Source organism: Myxocyprinus asiaticus, chromosome 16 (assembly GCF_019703515.2).
Source record: "Myxocyprinus asiaticus isolate MX2 ecotype Aquarium Trade chromosome 16, UBuf_Myxa_2, whole genome shotgun sequence".
Lineage (NCBI taxonomy): Eukaryota > Metazoa > Chordata > Actinopteri > Cypriniformes > Catostomidae > Myxocyprinus > Myxocyprinus asiaticus.
Window position 1 is genome coordinate 7,765,793 of NC_059359.1, and position 23,409 is coordinate 7,789,201.

Here is a 23,409-nt window from a genome sequence, read left to right on the forward strand (position 1 = left end):
TGGGCTCGAAGAAAATCCAGAGTTTCCCACTCGTAATTATGACATTGTCGTGGCATTCAGGTGAGTTTAACTCATAAATACGATCATACCGACATGACTTGAATGCACCAATAATGTCGCACAGTGTGCTATTGCTTTTACCCAAGATCTCACTGAGATCATACCGTACTGTCTGACAAGCAACAATCATAAAAGTTCTTGGGCAAAAAAAAAAAAAAAGCTAGTCACAGCACAACAAATAGAACAAAATGCAGTTGTCTCGAGACAGGTTTGTAAAAGTTAAAGTTCTTTTTAACTTTACCAGGAATCTAAAAAAATGTGGTGCTCTGGCGCGAGACTGACAAAACACATCCAAAAAACAGTACTGAGAATGGCACAAGTGCTCTGTCATACGAGCAGCCCCCTCTTCTTGTGAACAGCTGACGAGGCCTGGCGTTAACCCAGCGTTCACATCACCACATCAAATATTCAACAGGTGCCTCTGAACGTAAGCTTTTGTGTCTGAGACAGTAAGAAAGGCAAGACCAATAGACAAGAATGTGAAGACAGTGAGTTTACGCTTACGGGAATCACCAAGGAAAGCCCACCCATCCAATTTTATCTGTAGAGGATCCAGCGACAGAAGCTGAAGGTGTTTAGGGATCAGACCCTTGTCTGATCCATTTGAATCAGTGGAGCAATGACCTAGGGAGGTGATGACAGCTATGGCTGGATAAAAGTAATGCCAGTACTTCTCTTGCTGACCTCCAGAAGTCCTGTCACGGGATCAACCACACAGGGGACCGAAATGTTCAAGAGGAAGAGAGTGCTCAAGGTACGAGCCAATCTGAGAAAGGGAAAGATTCAAAATTGTGGAAACATTTGTGTGCTTTACCTTGTGTGTGCACGGTTTGATTGGGTGAACTTGGGTGTTGTGTGTTTTAAGTCTTTAAAATTCAAGATTTGAAGCAGCTGTCAAGAGCAACTTGTGTTCCAACGGTGTCTGTCATAGAAACTTAAACCGGTCATGGAGAACGCGTCTGGGGTTACCAGAGGAGAGGCAGCATGGACCAGCAGTTTTTCCAGGCTTTGTTGAGTCTTTACAGTCTCGATGAGAGGGTTTGGTGCGATTAAAAGCAGAAAACAGATTGGTTAAACAAAAAAACGTTTTTGCTGTCAACAGAGCCTAGGGCTGGTTTCTTATCTTAGGACACCAATTTCAGTGATATCTGTCAGATAGTAGGGACATTTTCTGTGTGCCAGTCCATAAAATCACTTAATAGAGCACCTTTAAGTTGTCTTGGTTTCTCTGCCTGATATGCCTACTTTATCGAACAGCAGAGGAAATGATCATCAACTGAAGTGGAGGCATTTTCCAAGCTTTTGTTTTGAACATGTGGTTATTTAGCTTGTTCACCATTCCGAGTTCATCTCAGGTGAACCAAGATCCTGTGACGTTCGTATGCTGGCCACCAAGTGCTGCCTAGTTCATTGCCTGGTTCATTCCTCGTTGAGGTGTTGTTTGCTGCAAATTCTCCAGCCGGATCGCCAGGTGTGTGTTTGCATAACATCACCGTGGCCTTGCACAATTAGCACCTGGAAACCAGCTGCATTTACCGTAGCTACACACAGTAAGGAACAGTTGAAGGTTGAGATGTAGTTCTTTATTGTGGGTTAAATAAAAGATTGCTCCATATTTGGAGTTCAAAACTTGCTGGCCGGGAAGGTCCTGTGGTTTCAGCACACAATGTACTGAGATCTGGAAAGGTGCAATGAAAGTAGGAAGTCGTAGTTTGATCTGTTTAATGATTCATCTACCTGTTGCAGTGAACAGAGATATTTTTCCGACAACTGAGACATCATAAGCATATGAAGTGTATATCAGACTTTTAAAGACAACCTGAAATGGCATTCAAATGAGATACACCATTGAATCGTATCCAAGACCAGGGACATTTATTAAGAAAGTAATTACGGTCAGTTTTTAAGTCTTTTTTTTATTTATTTTTTTTTTATTTTTTTGCGTGAAGGCCATGGAAAAAAAAAATTAAAAAAAGAACAAGAACAAACAAAGAGCAAAAAATGTTGTCTGTTTTCCAGACCAGAATGTTGCTTTCTCCTCAGGCTTCTTGACTTCCTCAATAACCCTTCTGTTACTCAGAGACTGACAGAGAACGTGGTTTGCTTAATAGTCTGACTGACACTTTATCACAGTGTGACTCCAGTTAACGTTTTCAAACACGGCTATGAACAGTGGTGTAAATGTGCAATATATTTTCACGGAAGTAGAGGCGAGACATTTGCAGGCAGCTGTTCACGTTGATTTAGCTGATAGATAAAGATTGCCATTTAATATATCATAAAATGACTAGATTTAGTTTTGTTTTAATTGTGTTTCACTCTTGCTTTCATGTATTTGCATACATTATGTCTGGTTTTAGTTTTTTTATTTATTAGAGGTCAACCGATTGTGGATTTTGGGATATGATAACTCAGGTGGTGGAAAAGGCACCTAATTTGATACATTTTCTTAGTCGTTCCTTACTATGAGGAGTCCAAAATTAATAAAATCCCAGATGCACTTTATTGTGCAACCAAAACCCCTGTAATAACCAGAAAAAATGAAGATTTGGTGTGTAATGTGGAACTTTTACCTAAAAACAAGCCCAAAATTCCACGGGGACTCTTATTTTTGAAATGACAGTCTTCCCTCCGTTACAACACTCTAAATTTAAGTATTTGCCAAATTAAGCTTTTTATAGCCTATATATTCACCAGATGAAGGATTTTGTGTATACACTCACTGAGCATTTTATTAGGAACACCTGCACACCTACTTATTCATGTGATTAATTAGCCAATTGTGTGGCAGCAGTGCAATGCATAAAATCATGCAGACACGGGTCAGGAGCTTCAGTTAATGTTCACATCAACCATCAGAATGGGGAAAAAATGTGATCTCAGTGATTTCGACCGTGGCATGATTGTTGGTGCCAGCCGGGCTGGTTTGAGTATTTCTGTAACTGCTGATCTCCTGGGATTTTCAGACACAACAGAAGGGCTGCATGATAATAGTTAAAATGATAATCATGATTATTTTGCTTAATTTTAATCATGATTATTCTGCCCTTTTGAAGTTTTATTTATTTATTTATTTATTTTTATTGCAGGGCTGCACAATTGGACAAAGGAATTATAATAATACTGTTGCCACAGCTTTGATATTTTTTTTCTTAAATACAAAATTAAATGACATTTAAACAGCAGCTCTCATTTTGAACAAGGTGTTAAAATTACAAATAAGTAAATGATTCTTTTTGACCAAAATTAAGTCATGTTTTGCCCATGCTTTACTTCCAATTTAAGCGTTTTCACACTTAAGTTCTCTTTAAAAAATAATTTACTTTTATTATTATTATTATTATTATTATTATTATTATTATGCAATAAACGGTGGTAATGGCTGGAGTCATTCGGCACGCCCTGAATTCCAACTCGCGACTCCAGATGTGGTAGCCAGCATCAATACTCGCTGAGCTACCCAGGCCCCCCATCTCTGGTTTTAAATCCTTTCAGATCCCGGAGTTGTCGTCACCAATCTGATGTTGTTTCATGTTTTATTACGGGCTCTGTCGCTTCGCTTTTTGCTCGCAGGCTCTTCTCAGTTTGAGGTTTCTTTATTTTGAAAACATGTGATTCCCCAGAGGTTTGCATTTTTGATTGATCCATGGTCAGTGTTGCTCATGTGTTGTAGCTACAAGCTGTCAGCTTCAAACTACTATCACACCTATCACTGCACATACTGTATACACGTGCTGTAATAACTAGCTGGACCGTCTTTTCTTTATTTAAGGACGTGACGTAAACATGCACAGATGACTGACGGAAGTATGCAATTTCCCGCCAAATCCATCCTGACAGCTCTAAAATATAAATTATTATTATAGGCTTACCGTAGTGAATCGGGGTAAGGCAAATACATGGTTTAGAAGAGAAAAAAAAAAATTTCCCATCACCACGATATTAATGTGGAAAAATTTAAATAGCCTAATAATATCAATATTTTGCATGCAGATATCACTACAGAAAAATATGGTAATTCTAAACGGTCTCAAGCCTTTACTTTGATGTAAAAAAAAAAAACTAAGAAAAAAAAACTGAAGGAATAGTGTGTGTTGTTTCTGTTGACAACAGTTTTGGCAGACTCTGGTGCTCCATCCAAACATGGTGAAATGCTCTTATCTCCTCCTCGACCCATAAAACCCTGGTGCCATGTGTTTACTTTAGTTTTGTAGACACTTGTATTGGCCAAACATACCTGAAATTACACAAATGTGCAGTGAGGTAAATCTGGAGCACTTTTTAGCGCGTTCAACACCACGTTAGCGATGCGCACGAACCGAACCAAACTCCGAGCACAGCTGCCGGTTTATAATGAGAGCACAAGATGGAATTCATGGCTATTGAGCACAGAACCGCTCTAAAACCACTGTAACACCATGCTGCAACCAAAGTTTATTCAGCGGACTTGCTGCGTAATCAGTTAATGGCTGAACAGACAGAGTTGTTGAATGACTGGTCTCAGAATAGTTTGAAAGACACAAGATTTTCATGCTACCTCCACATAGTCACCGAAGGCAGCATGTTCCAGCTTTCTGATGCGAGCCTTGTATCAATTAAAGTGATATATGAAACATACTCATAAACATCTGCATCTCCATATGTCAGTGCGTGCTCGAAAATAAAAGTGATTGGTCAGTGGCGAACTTCTGAAGAGAAGATTGGTCAGGTGAGGTGAAAATAAACTCAAAAGCACTTGTGATTTGACCTATCATGTTTAGACTCAGCCTATTATAAAAATGAGCAACAATTTGCATCTTTAGCTGGCTGATAATTTCTGTTTGCTAACTCACTATTATTGTAGACGATTATGCTTAATTAATCGTGAGAGGCAGAAATCATGATCGCGATTTAAAATACGATTAATTGTGCAGCCCTACACAGAGACTCTAGAGTTTACTCTAACTCTAGAATAGTGCCAAAAACAAAAAACATCCAGTGAGCGGCAGTTCTCAGGACGGAAACGTCTTGTTAATGAGAGAGGTCAACGGAGAATGGCCAGACTGGTTTGAGCTGACAGAAAGATTACTGTAACTCAGATAACCCCTCTGTACAATTGTAGTGAGCAGAATAGCATCTCAGAATGCACAGCATGTCAAACTTGGAGGCGGATGGGCTACAACAGCAGAAGACCACGTCAGGCACTTTATTAGGACCATAGTGTTCCTAATTAAGTGCCCAGTGAGTGTTTATAAATAGTTCAATAGATGAGGTTTATTACTTTTATTCATATACAATATATGAAGTTGAAGACACAGTGTATGTACGTTTCCATATGGTATTTTTCTTTGCATGCCCTCACTTCATTTTAGAACACTTGATTACCTAATCAAAGTAACAAGTTATGCTTTGAACTGAGGATAAAAATATGTATGGATGTAAATAAAGTAATTTACTCTATACTTGCTATTACGTTTTTGTTAATATTTAAGTGCACATTTAGTGTAAGTTTAGTTGTTCTTTTGCAGAAAGAACAAAAATATTAGTTAACAAAAATATTTTTTCACTGCTAGTTTTTGTCTGCGTAATAGCTTTCGTTAATGGTAACCTTGATCAGGAGCTGTGGGGTCTTGTAGTCAGGTAAGGGTTGACAGAAATTATAGGGTATTATGAAGTCTGATGTGTCAGTGTTTGCTTCCTTGCCTTTTAAAGAGCTGCAGAATGCAAATCATCTAAGCTTAATATTTGTTTGAGGACATCAGTGCTTTTGCTTTGCTGTCTCCATGGTTAAAAAAGTACCGGTAAGCACTAGGGATGGGCACGAGTACTCGAATACCCGAGTACTCGGAAGTGACAGCAATGATCGAACATGAAAACGATGATCGAAAATGCTTGATGGGACTTTTCACTAAATATGAAATTCAGTGACAACTACTTGACAACTATACACTACGTATAAAAGGGGGGCCTTATTTTTAATTTTGAGATTAATTACATTGTGATTTTTAGTGGTACCTTGATTGTCAACAGAGACGTCTCATAGCAACCAAACCGATAAATGATGCTGCAATGCTAACGTTTGTTCTACACAGGTTTACGATAATCAAAAGAAAGTTTAATCCACCATGTTTTGAACATTTGTTTCTGCACACGTTTGCTAAGCAGGTTGTATTGTAATATAATGTAGAAACTTTGACTCATTAATGTATTTTATTTAATAAAAGTGAAGGTTTATCATTCACCGTAAATCTCCCTCGGTGCCGACATGTTTGCGTGACACACCTGTATCTCAGTGAAGTCAGAGCTGAAGATTTCCACACAAGTTGTATGTTTAACATAAAGTGGCGTTCCACTGCAGTTTTTCCAGCATGACGTTTAAAAGTCCAAGTTAAATGGGAGAAAGCATGAATCGTGACAGCAACAAACTCCAAAAGAGTGCAGCGTGACTTTCTGTCAGGTGCAGAGACAGCGCTCTAAACTCTAGAGAAGTGCACACACACACACAAGGCGAAATCTTTCTTTCAAACATCTAGATGGAGCACAGCTGAATGTAACAGAATGCAGGGTCTTCAAAACTATTTTCAACTTAACACTGCGTTTTAAAAACGTAATGATTATTGTGTCACGGAAACTACGGTTTGCAGCTACACGGTTCAGAAACTGATGCGCACTTACTAAGCTTATTAAGGTAACCTGAAGGAAGAACAGAGACGCACGTTCTGAGCGTCTCTGAGCAATTCATTGATTTGACCAGTGAGTCTTCACATAATGACAAGATGTTATGCATTATATTTTTATTATGCCATCTTTTGTACTTATTGTAACAGACTACATTATAACAGCCTATGTTAATGAATAGACGTTGGAACAATGAGACACAATGCATCAGCCAAAGACATATGACATATATCTGCATACTGTATTTGTACAAGTCTATGTGCCCCCCACACACACACACACCGAGTACTTGAGTAGACAAAATGACCAAAATGCCCATCCCTAGTAAACACACTTACTAAGTTTTATAAGCCTTACTATTGTGTGTTAATAGATTAAGGTATATTTTTAAATGACAAACATCCGCTTGCTTGACTGTGTTATGAAGTCTATTCATGTGAAATGTGCTTATGCATTACTGACCATCTTCAAAGGTTTCTTACCCAGGGGACAGCAGCTGGCATTGAAGGTAAGTGTGACAGAAACGTCCTGCGCCTCCTTTCTCCCTTCCTACCACACACACAGTTCTTAAAGGGATCATTCACCCAAAAATGAAAATGATCATTTACTCATCCTCATGTTGTCCTAAACCCATACGACTTTTTTTCCATGAGACAAGAGAGGAATGTTGTACTGGCCTCACTTTTCTATATAATAAAAGTGAAAGGAGACTAAATTTAAGGACAGTTTTTATTATACTTTAATGGTGCTTTTTTGTATTTATTTATTTTTTTATTCGACTCGCACATAAATATTCCAAGTCTTCTGAAGCCATGCAAAAGCTTTGTGTAAGGAGCAGATATTTAGTCAATGAAGTCGTTATTAACTGAAAAGCTCTAAAATGGACAATAAAAGTCATATGTGCTTCAAAACTGGGACGTCAACATCATTTGACGCAAAACACCACTGGCTCTCGAAACATCTCCCGAACATCATTGAAGTCACAATTGATGTAGTGCACCTTATGACACCATTTCTTTTTTTATTATTTGAAAATGTTTTCAATGCAAGTTAAGCTCAATTGACAGCATTTGTGGCATAAAATAGATTACCACAAAAGTCCCTCCTTTTCTTAAAAAAAAAAAAAAGCAGAAATCGAGGTTACAGTGAGGCACTGTTTCAAAAATATAGCCACAAGACATAAACAGTATGCATGTTAACATGATTTTAGTGTGATAAAATCACTTACTAACCTTTTCTGTATAAAGTTATAGCCAATTTTACAGTCCCTATTCCATTTTTTTTTTTATTATTATTATTATTATTATATGGGGGAAAAAAGTGACAGTGAGGATAAGTAATGACAGAATTTCATTTTGGGTGATATATTCCTTTTAAATCAATCTGATACAATCATTGCCTCTAAAATCATTGACTTATTAAACTGAGCTGGCCTTTCTTAATTTACGAGGATCATACTATATTGTGTAAAGCAGCTGGCAAATCCACTCCTGTCCTCCCTCATTCCTGTGTTGGAAATCATCTGTGACTGTTTGGTGTTGTGCAAATGTAAAGGAGGGCTGCAGTTATCTGTTCTTCCCCTGAGGGAATCGGGGAAGTGCGGTCTTGCAACCAAATGCTCCAGCGGCAGTTCCACCGAAACTGCCTGTCATGTGGATGAAACTCAAACAGTCATCATGACAGGTCCTCTGTGATCAGAACTAATGTGCATGACAGAATCATAATTCACAGGGGCTTTAATTCATCAAGAATAAAACAGAATAAAAGAGCAAGAATTAAAAAGCTCTACTAAGAAAAGAAGCATCCAGTCAGTGTTTACTCAGATCTTGCTGAAAGGCCTAGAGGGCCATTTTGTAATCTTGAAATTAAAATGTTGCGTCACAACAATTTGAGTCTGTCTACACTCGAAGCAGCATGTCACCTCAACAGACCAATCAGATTTAAATTTGAGACTAGACTTCGGCAGCAGTAAAATAAATATAAAATCCTACTTTATCTTCAATGAAAAATACTAATTTACTTTGCATGGGCTATTTTACTATTCTTTTTAAAGTATTTTTAGAAAGTAATTTATCTACAACTGTATATATGTAGGGTTAGCATCAAAAGATCTTTTAAAAGTAAAGCATGTTAAAGTAATGTCTACTATCTCGGCTTAAGCTGATTTCACATAGGCTTTGAGCATGCGCAAAACACCTCAACAGACAGGATGTGATGCGCTATTTGAATAAATGTTCAATCAGAAATAAAAAAATATTACATTCAGAATGTTAAAATATACAGTCTACTTGCTTACATGCAGCATTAAAAACACGGCACTTTGAAATGTGAACTCTTTCTATTTAACTAAAAGGTCAGTGTGTGACGTTTTAATCTTTTATTGGTCACGTGTCTTATCGTCATCCGAAATCGCAGGTCAGAGTTGACCAAGCTTGCAGCGAAATTTCTTCGCATGTGTTTGCGTTCCGGTCTCCTGCGTGCGGATGCGTTTGAATGGAAGTGCATCTGGGACACTGTGGCGCTATCAAAAGATTGCTCTGTTTGTTTGAGCATCCCAACCAGTCAAACACAACAATATTGGCTCAACCAATGGCGTGAGTTTGGGGCAGGACTATGTTTGGCTGACCAATGGAAGATGGGGGAAGCGTTCGTGAAGCATGTTGAAAAGTACAGTCATTAGTATTATTAGCTATGTATTTTTTTATGTAAAAGCTTGCTGTGTTTGGCTTTTATTCAAAATGAGACCAGAAGCTGCTGTCTCAGTCACTTTACAATCTGCTTGCTGCTGTTTCTGAGTGTGATTTGAACATAAAAATCCAAGCGATCCGCTTGTAAGCTCATTAATCCACAGGGAAAAGTCTCTGTAAGATCACTGTTGATTTGCCTTCTGGTATTTGTAGTCCATTTCCTCAAAGTGTGTGAGCTGTTGATTGTCATTGATGTTGATTGTCATTCTGCTCTCCTAGGAGCGATGAAATTGTGATGTGTGGCTACTAAATGTTTTTGATGAAGCATGAATTGTGAACTTATCAGAGCCTAAAAACTGTTAAACTCACGTTTGCCTCACCAAATCTCTATCCTATCTCTCTTTCTATTCCTTACTTATTCTTCAGGCTCGGAGCACTGATAATCTGGACAGTTCTGGGGAGCCTGGGACCCGATCGGTGGGCACCACTGCCAACTTGAAAGGGAAGATGAGCAAAAGGTGAGGTGAACTGCACATCAGTACAGTCATTTATGCCGTTTTCAGTTTGTGTCATTCAGATTGGATGTTCATTTGGTTTGTGTGAAAGCTGCTTTCCGAACTGCACCAGAGTCCAGTTGAAAATGAGGGTTTGGGTAACGGTTCATGTGGACTCCAGTATAATTCGCAATTAATATGAAGCAACCTAGCTAAATTGTGTAAGTGAACCGCTATTGATGACGTGTAATTTGGTAGAAGGGAAGCTGATTAGAATGTGTAGACAGATGGACAGATTTGAATGATGCTTGAGGATAAATTCAAGTTCATGCATTATAGTTAGTCAATATTTTTAATTTAGGAGTTAAATAAATAGTCCACCCCAAAATGAAAATTCTGTTATTATTTACTCATCCTCATGTTGTTAAAAACACATATGACTTGCATTATTCTGTGGAACACAAATAGAGATGTTTGGCAGAATGTTAGGGACTGGCAGCCACAGTCACCCTTCACTTCCATTGCATCTTTTTGCCATAAAATGAAAGAGAATGGTGACTGAGATTCTGTCATTCTGCCTAACATGCCTTTTTGTGTTCCACTAAATAAAGTCAAATGGGTTTCTGAACAACCTGAGGTTGAGCAAATGATGATAGAATTAAAATTTTTAGGTGAACTATTCCTTTAACGCTTAAACGCATACCTCGGGTCTTTAGTGATCTGAGACCTCATTCCACCCCCGGTAGCTCTTTTGAAGCTTTTTTTTTTTTTTTTTTTTTTTTTTGCACTTCCATAAATCACATTTTTATGATTATTTCATACCTAAATAATTTACTATCACTGTGTGTGTGTGTGTGTGTGTGTGTGTGTGTGTGTGTGTGTGTGTGTGTGTGTGTGTATATATATATATATATATATATATATATATATATATATATATATATATATATATATATATATAATTTATTTATTTGTTTACTACAAGAGAAATGAGTACTATATTCATACAAATAAATACTATATCACGTTGATTTTCTGTGCAGCAGTGGTGAATTATCAGTATCCTATATGCGTGTACAGATACATTGATGAGCCAAAACATTATGACCACCTGCCTAATATGCTGTTGGTCCTCTGCGTGCTGCCAAAACAGTGCAGCCCTGCCTAGGCATGGACTCTACAAGACCCCTAAAGGGGTGCTGTGGTATCTGACATCAAGATATTAGCAGCAGATCCTTCAAGTCCTGTAAGTTGCGATGTGGAGCTGCCATGGATTGGACTTGTTGGTCCAATCGGGTTGAGATCTGGGGAATTTGGAGGCCAGGACAGCACCTTGAACTCTTCATCATATTCCTCAAACCATTCCGACAATGTGTGCAGTGTGGCAGGGTGCATTATCCTGCTAAAAGAGGCCACTGCCATCAGGGAATACCACTGTCATGAAGGGGTGTACCTGGTCTGCAACAATGTTTAGGTAGGTGGCACGTGTAAAATTGACATCCACATAAATGGCCAGACCCAGGGTTTCCCAGCAGAACATTGTCCAGAGCATCACACTCCCTCCACTGGCTTGTCATCTTCCCACAGTGCATTCTGGTGCCATCACTTCCCCAGGTAAACGGCGCTCACGTACACGGCCGTCCACGTCATATAAAACTCATCGGGATTCATCGGACCAGATGACCTTCTTCCACTGCTCCAAGGTCCAGTTCTGTGTATAGCTTAAAATATTTTGAAAGTTTTATACTATCTGGGCATTCATTTTGATAGATATACATGAATATGTAAGAGTGTTTTGTGAAATTCCCATGCATTTAAGGGTTAATGTAGCAAGTTAGGACCATGTAGGTAGGGGGTTTGTTTCTGAGAAACTGTGAGTTCAGTTCACGTTTGCATCCCGCTTTCAGCACACTGTAAAACAGGAAGAATTGAGTTTCACTTCCTCTCTGAAATAAGTAATAATTGGGTAAAAAATTTAAATAAAGTTTCTCTGCAGTGTTCCTGAGTACCTGAGTCTGAAAACTGCTTCTACATTCTGTGTGACTTCAAAATTCAAACTACATTTTTACACTTTCTGAAGAAAATGTGAGTGGGGTTTGCCCATGCAAAACCTGCCGCCACAATGCTAGGGTGTTACCAGAGCATTGGTGTTCTGAGTGAATTTTACTGCATTGCTATGTTGTTCCAAGGTGTTCTAGGTTTTAAAGTTTCACAGCAGCAGAGAAATTATTTGTGTGGCCGTTAGTGTATATCATCATGTATTCACTATACCTACACACAGCTCTCTGTGGTGAAGGTATATGCTTTGTTAATTCATTTTGTGTTTGGTTGTGGTTCCAGGCTTTCTGTTGTGAAAGGTCACTTCCCCAAGCTTGTTGACTGTGCCCACTTTCACTATGAAAATGTGGACTTCGGTTCTATTGAGGTAAGATCTTATATAGGCTGTGAGTCTGTGATAATATTTGTTATCATATTTTGCCCTGCCTACATGGCTTTGGATTTCATGTTGGTGTAATATTATATAAAAAAATAAAAATAAAAATAATTTGTATTTTTTTTATTTTGTATTTATTTTTTTTGTCTTTAGAATAACATTCACTGATAAATCAAGCGCAACAGATGCTTTTCACAGACATTGATTATGCGTTTTTTGCCTTATTTAGCTGTGTAAATATAGCGTTTTTTTTTTTTTTTTTTTTTTTTTTTTCCAGTTATTAAGTGGGTCATTCTCCAAAAAAATTAAAATATATTTTTTTACTTACAAAATATTGAAATTTTCAATTCAGTTCAGTTTTCTCCCATAAAAGCTGAGGGTAAACATGTTTTAATGTCTCAACATTATTTTTATACATAAAGGACAATTTGACTGATGTTCTTTATTTTGTTATTTAATTTTGTTTAATAAATGTAGCAAGGGTTGTAACACCAGTGACAGATTCTCTTAAAAGAAGATGGTGTCAATAGCATCACAAAACATACACCTCTGATCAGACTAAAATCAATAAGTTATACTATTAAATCATTTTTTATTTTTTCAATAAAACACTTTGGTAACACATTCTATGAAGCCCATATTTATAATGCATTGTAAAGGCATTAGTAATGTCTCATAATACACCTTATAATAAGTTATAACTTCTTCATAGTTATATTTAAGAGTATAATGCATTATAACACAAGCACATTCAGTTTTAATTAGCAGAAGCTAATAAAATGCATTGTATAAGTCAAACTTGTGTTTACACCAAGAAGTTCGGCCACATGTTTGATCAACATACATATTTTTCTGAGATATTTTAACCTTGTAGCTTTACAAGTGTTTTTCGTAATATCTTAAAATGTACATCGAATGTGTGTTTTGTATTTTGTGCATGTGTAATGTATTTAACTTCCAGAATGCTTTGTACTGTCTTATAACCACTTAAAATATCTTATGGATGTTTATAAGAAGAAACTGCTTTTGTCACTTTACTTAAAGCATACCTATTATATTTATTACAAATATATATAATACATTATAACTTCTGCGGATAAAATTGGATGTTGCTTGTGTTATAATGCATTATACTCTTAAATTATAACTATGAATAGGTAAGTATTATGATGAATTAGAACTGTAGTTACAATTATTTGTGAGAAGTTATAACATAGTATAAGGTGTATTATGAGATATTACTAATGCATTATAAATTTGGGCTTCATAGAAAGTGTTACCAAAACGTTTTTACATTTAAACAATTTAACACCAATGACATTTAAATTAATGTGATTATGTGATTATAGTTAAAATGTAACACTTGAGTATGCTCTACTTCCTCTAAATTTTGACCTTGGAATTTCAAGTTTTAGTAATTTTTAAATAAAAGTTTTTAAAATTGATAACACCAATGACATGAAATCAAGGAGCAAACATTCCTTTTAAATGATTAATTACATATTTGGTTTTGCTTTTTTACATAATTGTAAGGCCTAAATATTTTAATTAAACACATAAATAACTTTTTTTTTTAACATTTTAAAACAATGTTTTAAACAATATAGAGTCAAACCATTTCATATTATTTAATAAAAGGTAAGGTTATAGAATGATGCCTTTTTAAATTTGGTTTTTTGATCATTTGAATTCTTTTTCATGACTGAAAAGTCAAGGGACATATTTGTCATAATATTTTGATATTGACCAGTTTAAATTTAGAATATTATACTTTGTAATATATTATCCTGGAATTAGTTTGAAAAAACGAGTTACCACAACAGCGATGAGGTTTCTAATATAGCTGTTGAGGAAGTGAGAGTAAATTTGTCTCCTTTTTCTCTTTTCTATTTTTTTACTCTCTTGGATAGTTGTGGAAACATAATTATGTATTTTTGTTTTGGTTTTGGTTTTTTTTGCTGTTCGAGCAAATGGGAAAGCAAAAATTATATTCAATGTTGTCTCCCCTTCACCGTTATAGTTTACTTCCGTGTTCCAAACCCAGATATGTGAAAAGGGTCAATAAGACCAAGAACATTTATTAATACAGTAAATAGTGTCAGTCCCTTCACCTTGTGACGCTTAATAACGCACACACACTCACCCATATTCTGCTTTTTTGCGCTCTGAAAGGGAAGAGGAAACTTCTTTACATGCACCATGTTCATAAAGTAGATATACATCAGAATGTCGGAATCCTTCTCATATCGACTGCTGGTCACACGATGATCTGAGTTTCATTGAAGCTCATGTAAATGCTGTGGTCAGTTCAAGGGAGTTTACAGCCATAATTACAGATCTCCATTCCCAAAATGCATTTCACTTTCCCTGTGGCATTTTTTTCTGTGCTGCCTATATACCCTGTTTGTGTTTGTAATGACAGAGTGCTGTACACACACACACACACACACACACACATGCTCACGCACACTCGAACACCTGAAGTGTTGTAACCACACAGCATGACTGGAGTGGGAGTCTGTCTCATTAGTGTTTAAAGCTCTTGAAAAAAATAAATAAACCTTTACACCTTTTCTGCTGCGACCCTGTGAAGCTGCAAGGGCCTCTCCTCTTCTCTTGCTTACAACACTCCGATCAGAATGAGTCAAGTCAAGTCATTTTTATTTGTATAGCGCTTTTCACAATACACATCGTTACAAAGCAGCTTTACAGAAAATCATGCATTAACAAAAAAAAAAAAAAAACTGTAATATCTATAAAGTCTTAGTGATCATTGTGTAGTTTGATTAAATATGATTGTAAATTGTGTATACAAATTTAATAATTAAATAGGATAAAACCGAGTAATAAGTATGTTAAGAAGTGAGGAAGTTTACAGATGCTACAGGGATGTGAAACTGTGTTTTGGTGAACAAATAATTGCAAGGGATGTTCCCAGCTTCTCTTAAATGATTATTTTTTTGACTAACTATATCTCATCAAGCACAAATAACACTGTTTTTATTTGGCGTGAAGCAACTTCTTTTGGAAAGTGAAGACTCCAAATAAACTTGAGACCACCTTTAAAGTCAGCCATGCCGTACGCTCATAACGTGGTTTATTTATTTTCACATTTCACATGTCTGCTCTTTACACCTTCAGCTTCAGTTTGCCAACGAGCAGAGCGATGCCAGCTGGACCTTGGGCAGTGCCAAAGATCTGGTCTTCCTTGTGCAGGTGTCCTGCCAGGTGAGTGGGCACACGTGCCCCAGTCTGTGCTAATAATAATCACCCCCTCCTGCCTCAAACATTTCCAACTCAATGAAACATGATAGTCAAAATCACTCAGGCCTTTTCAGAATGTGGACTACATCTCATTTTTCTCATTTAACCTCCTGGGACCCTGCCAATCACGATGCCTCATTGTTCATTGTTAGTTCATGATACCAAATGCATTAACTAATGTTATAAAGTGCTACCAGTTTAAATCTACCAACAGCAACTGCAGGGAGGAAATTAGTCATATTAGAGCAGATTTGGTAACAATGAGAGTGTTCCATGAAATGTCATAATTTATGTCAAATCCTGAGTTTGTCCTGATCCACTGAAGTAGCATCTATGAATATTATAAATAGTATAATATAATGGTAATAATCAGGAAGTATCTTTCACAACATAGTTGTGAATCTGTGCATAGGTTGATTAATATACACTGATGAGCTAAAACATTATGACCACTCACAGGTGAAGCGAATAACTTTGATCATCTCCTAACAAGGCCACATGTCAATGTCTGGGTAGATTAGATGATAGGCAAACAATCAGTTAGTTAGAACTACCGTAGTCAATGTGTTGAATGAGGAGAAATGGGCAGGAGTAAAGACGCCCAAGGCTCATCGATGCACGAGGGCAATGAAGGCTATTCCATCTGGTCTGCACCGACAGAAGGACTACTGTGGACAAAGTCACAGAAAATTTTAATGATGGTTACGGGAGGAATGTGTCACAACACAGAGTGCATCGCACCCTGCTGCATATGGTGCTTCGTAGCCACAGACCGGTCAGAGTGCCCATAATGACCCCTGTCCACCGCTGAAAGTGCCTACAATTGGCACGTGAGCATCAGAACTGGACCATGAAGCAATGAAAGAAGGTGGATCACGTTTTCTTTAGTGGACAGCCGGGTGCTTGTGCATTGTTTACCTGGGGAAGAGATGGCAGCAGGATGCACTGTGGGAAGAAGGCAGGCCGGCGAAGGCAGTGTGATGCTCTGGGCAATATTCTGCTGGGAAACCGTGGGTCCTGGCATTCATGTGGATGTTACTTTGACACGTACCACCTACCTAAAGATTGTTGCAGACCACGTACACCCCTTCATGGCAACGGTATTCCCTGATGGCTGTGGCCTTTTTCAGTAGGATAATGTGCCCTGCCAACTGCAGAAATTGTTCAGGCATGGTTTGAGGAACATGACAGAGAGTTCAAGGTGTTGACTTGGCCTTCAAATTCCCCAGATCTCAATCTGATTGAGCATCTATGGGATGTGCTGGACCAACAAGTCCGATCCATGGAGTCTCCACCTTGCAACTTTCAGGACTTAAAAGATCTGCTGCTAACGTTTTGGTGCCAGATACCACAGGACACCTTCAGAGGTCTTGTGGAGTCCATGTCTCGACGGGTCAGAGCTGTTTTGGCAGCACGAGGGGGCCTACATGATATTAGACAGATGGTTTTAATGTGGCTGATCGGTGTATGTCCCCATGAGGTTTGTGTTTCTCTGTTAGCATAATGTTTGTTGACTCCCCCTTCCCTTGATTCTATCTTTCCTCTCTTACCCCTCTTTCTCCCACTCTCTCTCTGTCTGGAATCTAGGGAAAGACGTGGGTGGTGCGGCGTTCGTACGAAGAGTTCCGGACGCTGGACGCACACCTTCATCAGTGCATATATGACCGTCGTTACTCGCAGCTCTTGACCCTGCCAGCCCTCTGTGATATTGGAGACCGAGTGGAGGTGAGCTCGACTGCACTGGCTAAAAATTATTTTCTCATATAGTTAGTGTATATAGCTTATGTATTACTGCTAACGACATTAGCTGCTCTTTATTGAGGTCAACAGCCAGTTATGTAGGTTGTTGACAGGACCTTTAGGGACGATACTGGGAATCACGAGAATATTTAAATCTCATAGTCTGTAGCTACTGTTTAAGGGATAGTTCACCCAAAAATTACATTTCTGTTATCATTTACACCCTCATGCCATTTTAAAACTTTCAAGAAAATAAATTATTAGTAATATATAATTGCTGAAAATAGTCATAGAAGAATAGTAGTTTTTAAATACACATGAAATGAAGATCAAGAAGACCATGTTTGTCCATGAATGTTATGCTGTCATTCACACAGATCTTCACACCGCTGTTGTCAGAGTATCTGAACCGTCTCTCCATGATTGTGGACAATAAGTTGAACTGTGGTCCGGTTCTCACCTGGATGGAGGTGAGAAACCAACAGAGGAGACAGGCTAATATACATACTTCTGTTTGTTTTAATAAAAATCAACCCATCTTGGGCTAGTCTTGGGCACAAACAAGACTAGCTGGATCTTGCTGTGAGATTTTGACCACTGATGTCAAGCTTCATTACAGCTAATTGGCTCTTCACACTCCTAACAGATTGACAACCATGGCAACAGGTTCCTGCTGAAAGAAGAGGCGTCGTTAAACGTCCCTGCCATCGCTGCTGCTCACGTCATCAAGCGCTACACTGCCCAGGCCAGTGATGAGATCTCTATTGAGGTACTACAGAACCCTAACTTGGAGGAATAGTTCACCCAAAAATGTACTCAACCTCATTTCCTTACAAACCCGAATTACTTACTTTCTTTTGTGGAACACAATGTGGAGATGTTAGGCAGAATGTTAGTCTAAGTCATCATTCACTTTAAACTTATTTCACTATTCAACTTTAACTCCATTAAATGGTGAGACTGAATATATCAAACTATTACACAAACTCCAATCTCTTTCAAAAGACCTTGTACCCAGTTTGAGTTCCTGTCCTTGTTCTACACATGCATGCACCCCCTGCTTGGTCCTGGGACGCTGTTATGTTCTCTCTCCTATTCCTCCTCAATCAGGTCTATTCCTGTCGCCTCTCCCTGCACGCTGCTCCATATAATGCAGCTCTTTCTGGGCCAGAGAATGGGGTGACCCAAACATAGAACATATTTAGGTCCATACACACACACTCTTACTCTCTTTTGCTATCTATCTGTCTCTCTGTCTCCTTCCGTATCTATCCCTCCATTTACACTATCTGTCTGTCTGTCTATATCTATCCATTCGTCCATCCGTATATATAATTCCATTTACTCTTGTCTGTCTGTCCATTTACACTGTCTGTCTATCTAATCTCTCTATCTATCCATCTATCCATCCGTATCTATCATCAATTTACACTGTCTGTCTGTCTCCGTCCGTATCTATCCATCCATTTACATTATCTGTGTGTCTGTATCCATCCATCCATCCATCCATATCTATCCATCATTTTGCACTGTCTTTCTGTCTTTCTGTCTGTCTGTCTGTCTGTCTGTCTGTCTGTATCCACCCATCCTTCCGTCAGTATTTATCCATCAATTTACACTGTCTGTATGTCTGTCTCCGTCCATATCTATCCATCCATTTACATTATCTGTCTGTCTGTATCCGTCCGTGCATCCGTATCTATCTGTCAATTTACACTATCTGTCTGTCTGTCTCTCTCTCTGTCTGTCCATTTACAGTATCTGTCTGTCTGTCTCTCTATCATCTGTCTGTCTGTCTGTCTGTCTGTCTCTGTATCTATCCATCAGTTTACACTGTCTGTCTGTCTCTGTCCGTATCTATCCGTCGTCCTTAGTATAAGCATTTTAAAACTCTTGTAACTTTCAAGCAATGTTTTGTCAAGCTAACATAAAAGTTTGTCTTTCCTTTTCTCATTTCTCTCTTGTTCTTTTTTCTTTCCTCTATTTTATGCTTTAAACTTTCTTGGTCTTTCTGCTCTTTATTCAGATTGGAACTGATCTTTTTTTTTTTTCCCTTCCTCTTTTTTATTTGGGTCAAAGTGGATTTGGCACCCAATGGCAGTACAGAATAAAAGTATTAAGCATTTATCTGATGTTGTTGTTTTGAAAATATTAAGTGTTTTGTCTGAGAGTTGTTAATAGGACACCCTAAATACACTAGTAATTTGCATATTTCACTTACTGTATATGTAAGTATTTATGTATAGTGTGTGTGTGTGTGTGTGTGTGTGGGTGAATGTGTGCCCATTTACATGCCAGTCTAATGTTTGTGTCTTTGCCACTTTTTTTAAGGTTGGCGATATCTTGTCTGTGATTGACATGCCGCCCAAAGAGGACACCACATGGTGGAGAGGAAAACATGGGTTCCAGGTACTACACCAAACATCAAGACCTCATCCAGGCCTTAGTCTGAAGTCAACTGTTCTGAGCAAAGTTTTTCCCCTCTCTCTTTCATCAGGTTGGCTTCTTTCCCAGTGAATGTGTGGAACTAATCAATGAGAAGTTGCAGCAGTCGGTCAGTGCTCCTGTCAATAAGCAAGGTACACTACATCATCTTCATCAATATCTAGAGCTCAGTAGGACTCTTTTCATTTAAAATCTCCATAGCAAAATTACATTTTTTTATTAAAGCAATTTTGTATAAACTAGGGATGCCACAGTGTGAATTTCTGATGGTTAGTTTACCGTATGAGTGTTCGGTCTGCATATTTTGAATCCATCATCTTCAGTAACCCTCAATCAAATGCTCCCAAACAGCCAATTTAAGTTGATTTTTTGGTGGATACAAATCTGGTAGATGGAATTTTTCTGTTATATGTTGGAGTTCATGTGTAGCCCAGTTTCACTTGGAATGAAAGTTCACGTTTAGTCCGTGATACCTGCCAAAGCATCAGGCGAACAAGAGATTTTCACAATTAAGGCTTACAGTGATAAACCTTTTTATATTATATATTTATACAGTATATATTATGTTTTTAACCACGTGTGAATAAAACATTTCACAGTTCTTAACCTTAGAATCTAAGTGGAGTGGTGGTGGCGTAGTGGGCTAAAGCACATAACTGGTAATCAGATCAGGTTGCTGGTTCGATCACCACAGCCACCAACACTGTGTCCTTGAGCAAGGCACTTAACTCCAGTTTGCTCCAGGGGAATTGTCCCTGTAATAAGTACACTGTAAGTCACTTTGGATAAAAGGGTCTGCCAAATGCATAAATGTAAATGTAAATTCTTACGGTTAAATTTACTGTGACATTTCTAATTGCGGTTAACAATGAAACTGTTTAATCATAACATCCTTAGTATAAACCTTTCAAGACAGACATACAGAGTGTAGTAGTGATAAGGCAGTGTGATTTCAACTCATTAAAAAAAAAAAAAAAAATTTTAATGGCTTGGAAATCCTGCTGAAGTACTATAATACCCACGATCCTGAAGCTAGATACACCAGAAGTCACTTTTGAAATGAAAATTGCAATAGTGGCAAGTAGTGTTGTGGGTTTTTGCAAACTAGCAGAGGCTAGTTAGGGAACGTTAGCGAGCTACTGAGTTAATATGTTTTTGCGTTAGAGCATTAAATACATTAGTGGTTTTCTGATGGAAAAGTGGATCGAGACCTTTGTTACTGATTTTCAAATTGATTTTATATTGACCATGGTACTGAATGAGTGCCATATTCTTTTTACATGGCTCTCTGGAATAATTAATTCTCATTGGTCAATCACAGCATTTTGCGGTCAAATATTTTTGTTTATTGACCATTAAGTCGTATACAAGCATTATTTGGACGTGGTACCAAGAATTTTCTGAAATCCCCATGGAGAAATGAATGGTAAATGTACATTCTGAACCGTGGCCGCCGAAGAAGTGCACAGTCACGGTTGGGTCTGCTTCCTGCTGCATCATCATCACTATGGTAGACATAGTTTGACTGGTCATCTTAAATAACTGTTCTTTGTTTCAGAGGTGGATTCGCTGAGCTCTAAACCTGGCGTTATCAACACTACTGATCCTTCTTCTCCAACATCAGGTATGATCTAGTAGGAATTTGTTTTTTTCAGTGGGTGTAATTAGGGCTGGCTGATATAGTGAAAAAAAACCCTCACTGAGCACTTTATTAAAAACACCTGTACACCTCATTGTTCATGCGATTTATCTAATCATAAAATCATGCAGATACGAGTATGGAACTTCAGTTAATGTTCACATCAACCATCAGAATGGGGAAAAAATGTGATCTCAGTGATTTTGACCTTGGCGTAATTGTTGGTACTAGACAGGCTGGTCTGAGTATTTGTGTAACAGCTTATCTCCTGGGATTTTCATGCACAAGAATCCCTAGAGTTTACTCAGATTGGTGCCAAAAACAAAAACATCCAATGAGCGGCAGTTCTGCAGACAAAAACACCTTGTTGATGAGAGAGGTCAGTGGAGAATGGCCAGACAGGTTCGAGCTGACAGAAAGGCTATGGTAACTCGGATAACCACTCTGTACAATTGTAGTGAGCAGAATAGCATCTCAGAATGCACAACACGTCGAATCTTGAGGCGGATGGGCTAAAACAGCAGAAGACTGCTCAGTGAGTGTATATTTGAGTTCAGTTTTAAATTGATTAATTGAAAAGGGTAGTTTGAACTGATTCACAGAAATAAATCCAACTTAACTCTAAAGCCATTTTTCTACTGAAGTTTAAGGGCACGTCCAAACTAATACTTAATATGCAGATATTTTGCTACATTTATTTCTCTCATCTACACTGGAACAGTGTTTTCTTCCACAGAAAATAGAGATTTTCAAAAACGCTCTCTAGTACTGGATACTTTGGAAAACACTGATGTTAGGAAACTGGAAACGTGACCTAAATCAGAGACCCTGTTCGAACAGACAGTAAGGGAGTGAAAAACCAATGTCATGACACAGTCCTTAAAGCTGAAGTGTGTAATTTCTGCACCACTAGCGCCACCGAACAGAATTATATAAAAAAAAAAAATTCAAAACAGCTTTCCGAATATGCAAATAGATAGTTCCGCCCCCAATTCAGTTGAGACAGTGTTGTTGCGTGGGGCTAGACGGGCCGCTCAAAACAAACAGAGCAAATTTTTAGTGACACAGAGGCACAAATGCTTACTTATAGATGTCTCTGCATATTAAGCTGGGATAGGAGAAAGTATTTTAACACTGAAAAAGTTACACACTTCAGCTTTAAGAGACTTAATTGGCCAATAGAAAACTCACGATGTTGCTTAATTTTACATCACCAACAAAATAATTACAAATATATCATGAATGTTCTGTGCATTGCCCAGTCCTAGTTGTAATTTTTAACAAAATTTGCTTTGGTTTCTTGATGTTTTATCGAGATGATAGTGTTGCCTTTGCTGGCTTTAAAGGGATAGTTTACCCAAAAATGAAAATTCTCTCATCATTTACTCACCCTTGAGCCATCCCAGATGTGTATGACTTTCTTTCTTCTGCAGAACATAAAGATTTTTAGAAGAATATCTCAGTTGGTCCATACAATGCAAGTGAATGGTGACCAAAACTTTGAAGCTCCAAAAATCACATTAAGGCTACATAAAAGTAATACATAAGAATCCAGTGGTTAAATCCATATCTTCAGAAGCGATATGATATGAAACATATCAATATTGAAGCACATTTTTTACTATAAATCTCAAAATGTGAAAGTGGAGATTTATAGTAAAAGTGAAAGTGGAGATTTATAGTAAAAAAAGACTTAAATATTGATCTTTTTCTCATCCACGCCTATCATATAGCTTTTGAAGATATGGATTAAACCACTGAAGTCATATAGATTACTTTGTGTAGCCTTTATGTGATTTTTGGAGCTTCAAAGGGCTGATCACCATTTACTTGCATTATATGGACCTACAGATCTGAGACATTCTTCTAAAAATCTTCATTTGTGTTCATCATTAGAAAGAAAGTCAAACACATCTGGGATGGCATGAGGGTGATTGATGATGAGAGAATATTAATTTTTGGGTGAACTATCCCTTTAAGGTTTTCAAG

At 37.8% G+C, this 23,409-nt stretch overlaps 1 protein-coding gene across 1 annotated transcript in view; it reads left to right on the plus strand.

The window, feature by feature from the left end:
• arhgap33 (Rho GTPase activating protein 33) overlaps positions 1 to 23,409 on the plus strand; it is a 65,710-nt gene that overhangs the window by 24,979 nt on the left and 17,322 nt on the right. The window contains exons 3-12 of the mRNA XM_051721713.1: positions 7,191 to 7,225; positions 9,831 to 9,922; positions 12,239 to 12,323; positions 15,474 to 15,560; positions 17,184 to 17,321; positions 17,714 to 17,806; positions 17,983 to 18,105; positions 19,668 to 19,745; positions 19,834 to 19,915; positions 21,340 to 21,405. Coding sequence (XP_051577673.1) covers positions 7,191 to 7,225; positions 9,831 to 9,922; positions 12,239 to 12,323; positions 15,474 to 15,560; positions 17,184 to 17,321; positions 17,714 to 17,806; positions 17,983 to 18,105; positions 19,668 to 19,745; positions 19,834 to 19,915; positions 21,340 to 21,405 — 879 coding nt within the window. The remainder of the gene's footprint in view (positions 1 to 7,190; positions 7,226 to 9,830; positions 9,923 to 12,238; positions 12,324 to 15,473; positions 15,561 to 17,183; positions 17,322 to 17,713; positions 17,807 to 17,982; positions 18,106 to 19,667; positions 19,746 to 19,833; positions 19,916 to 21,339; positions 21,406 to 23,409) is intronic.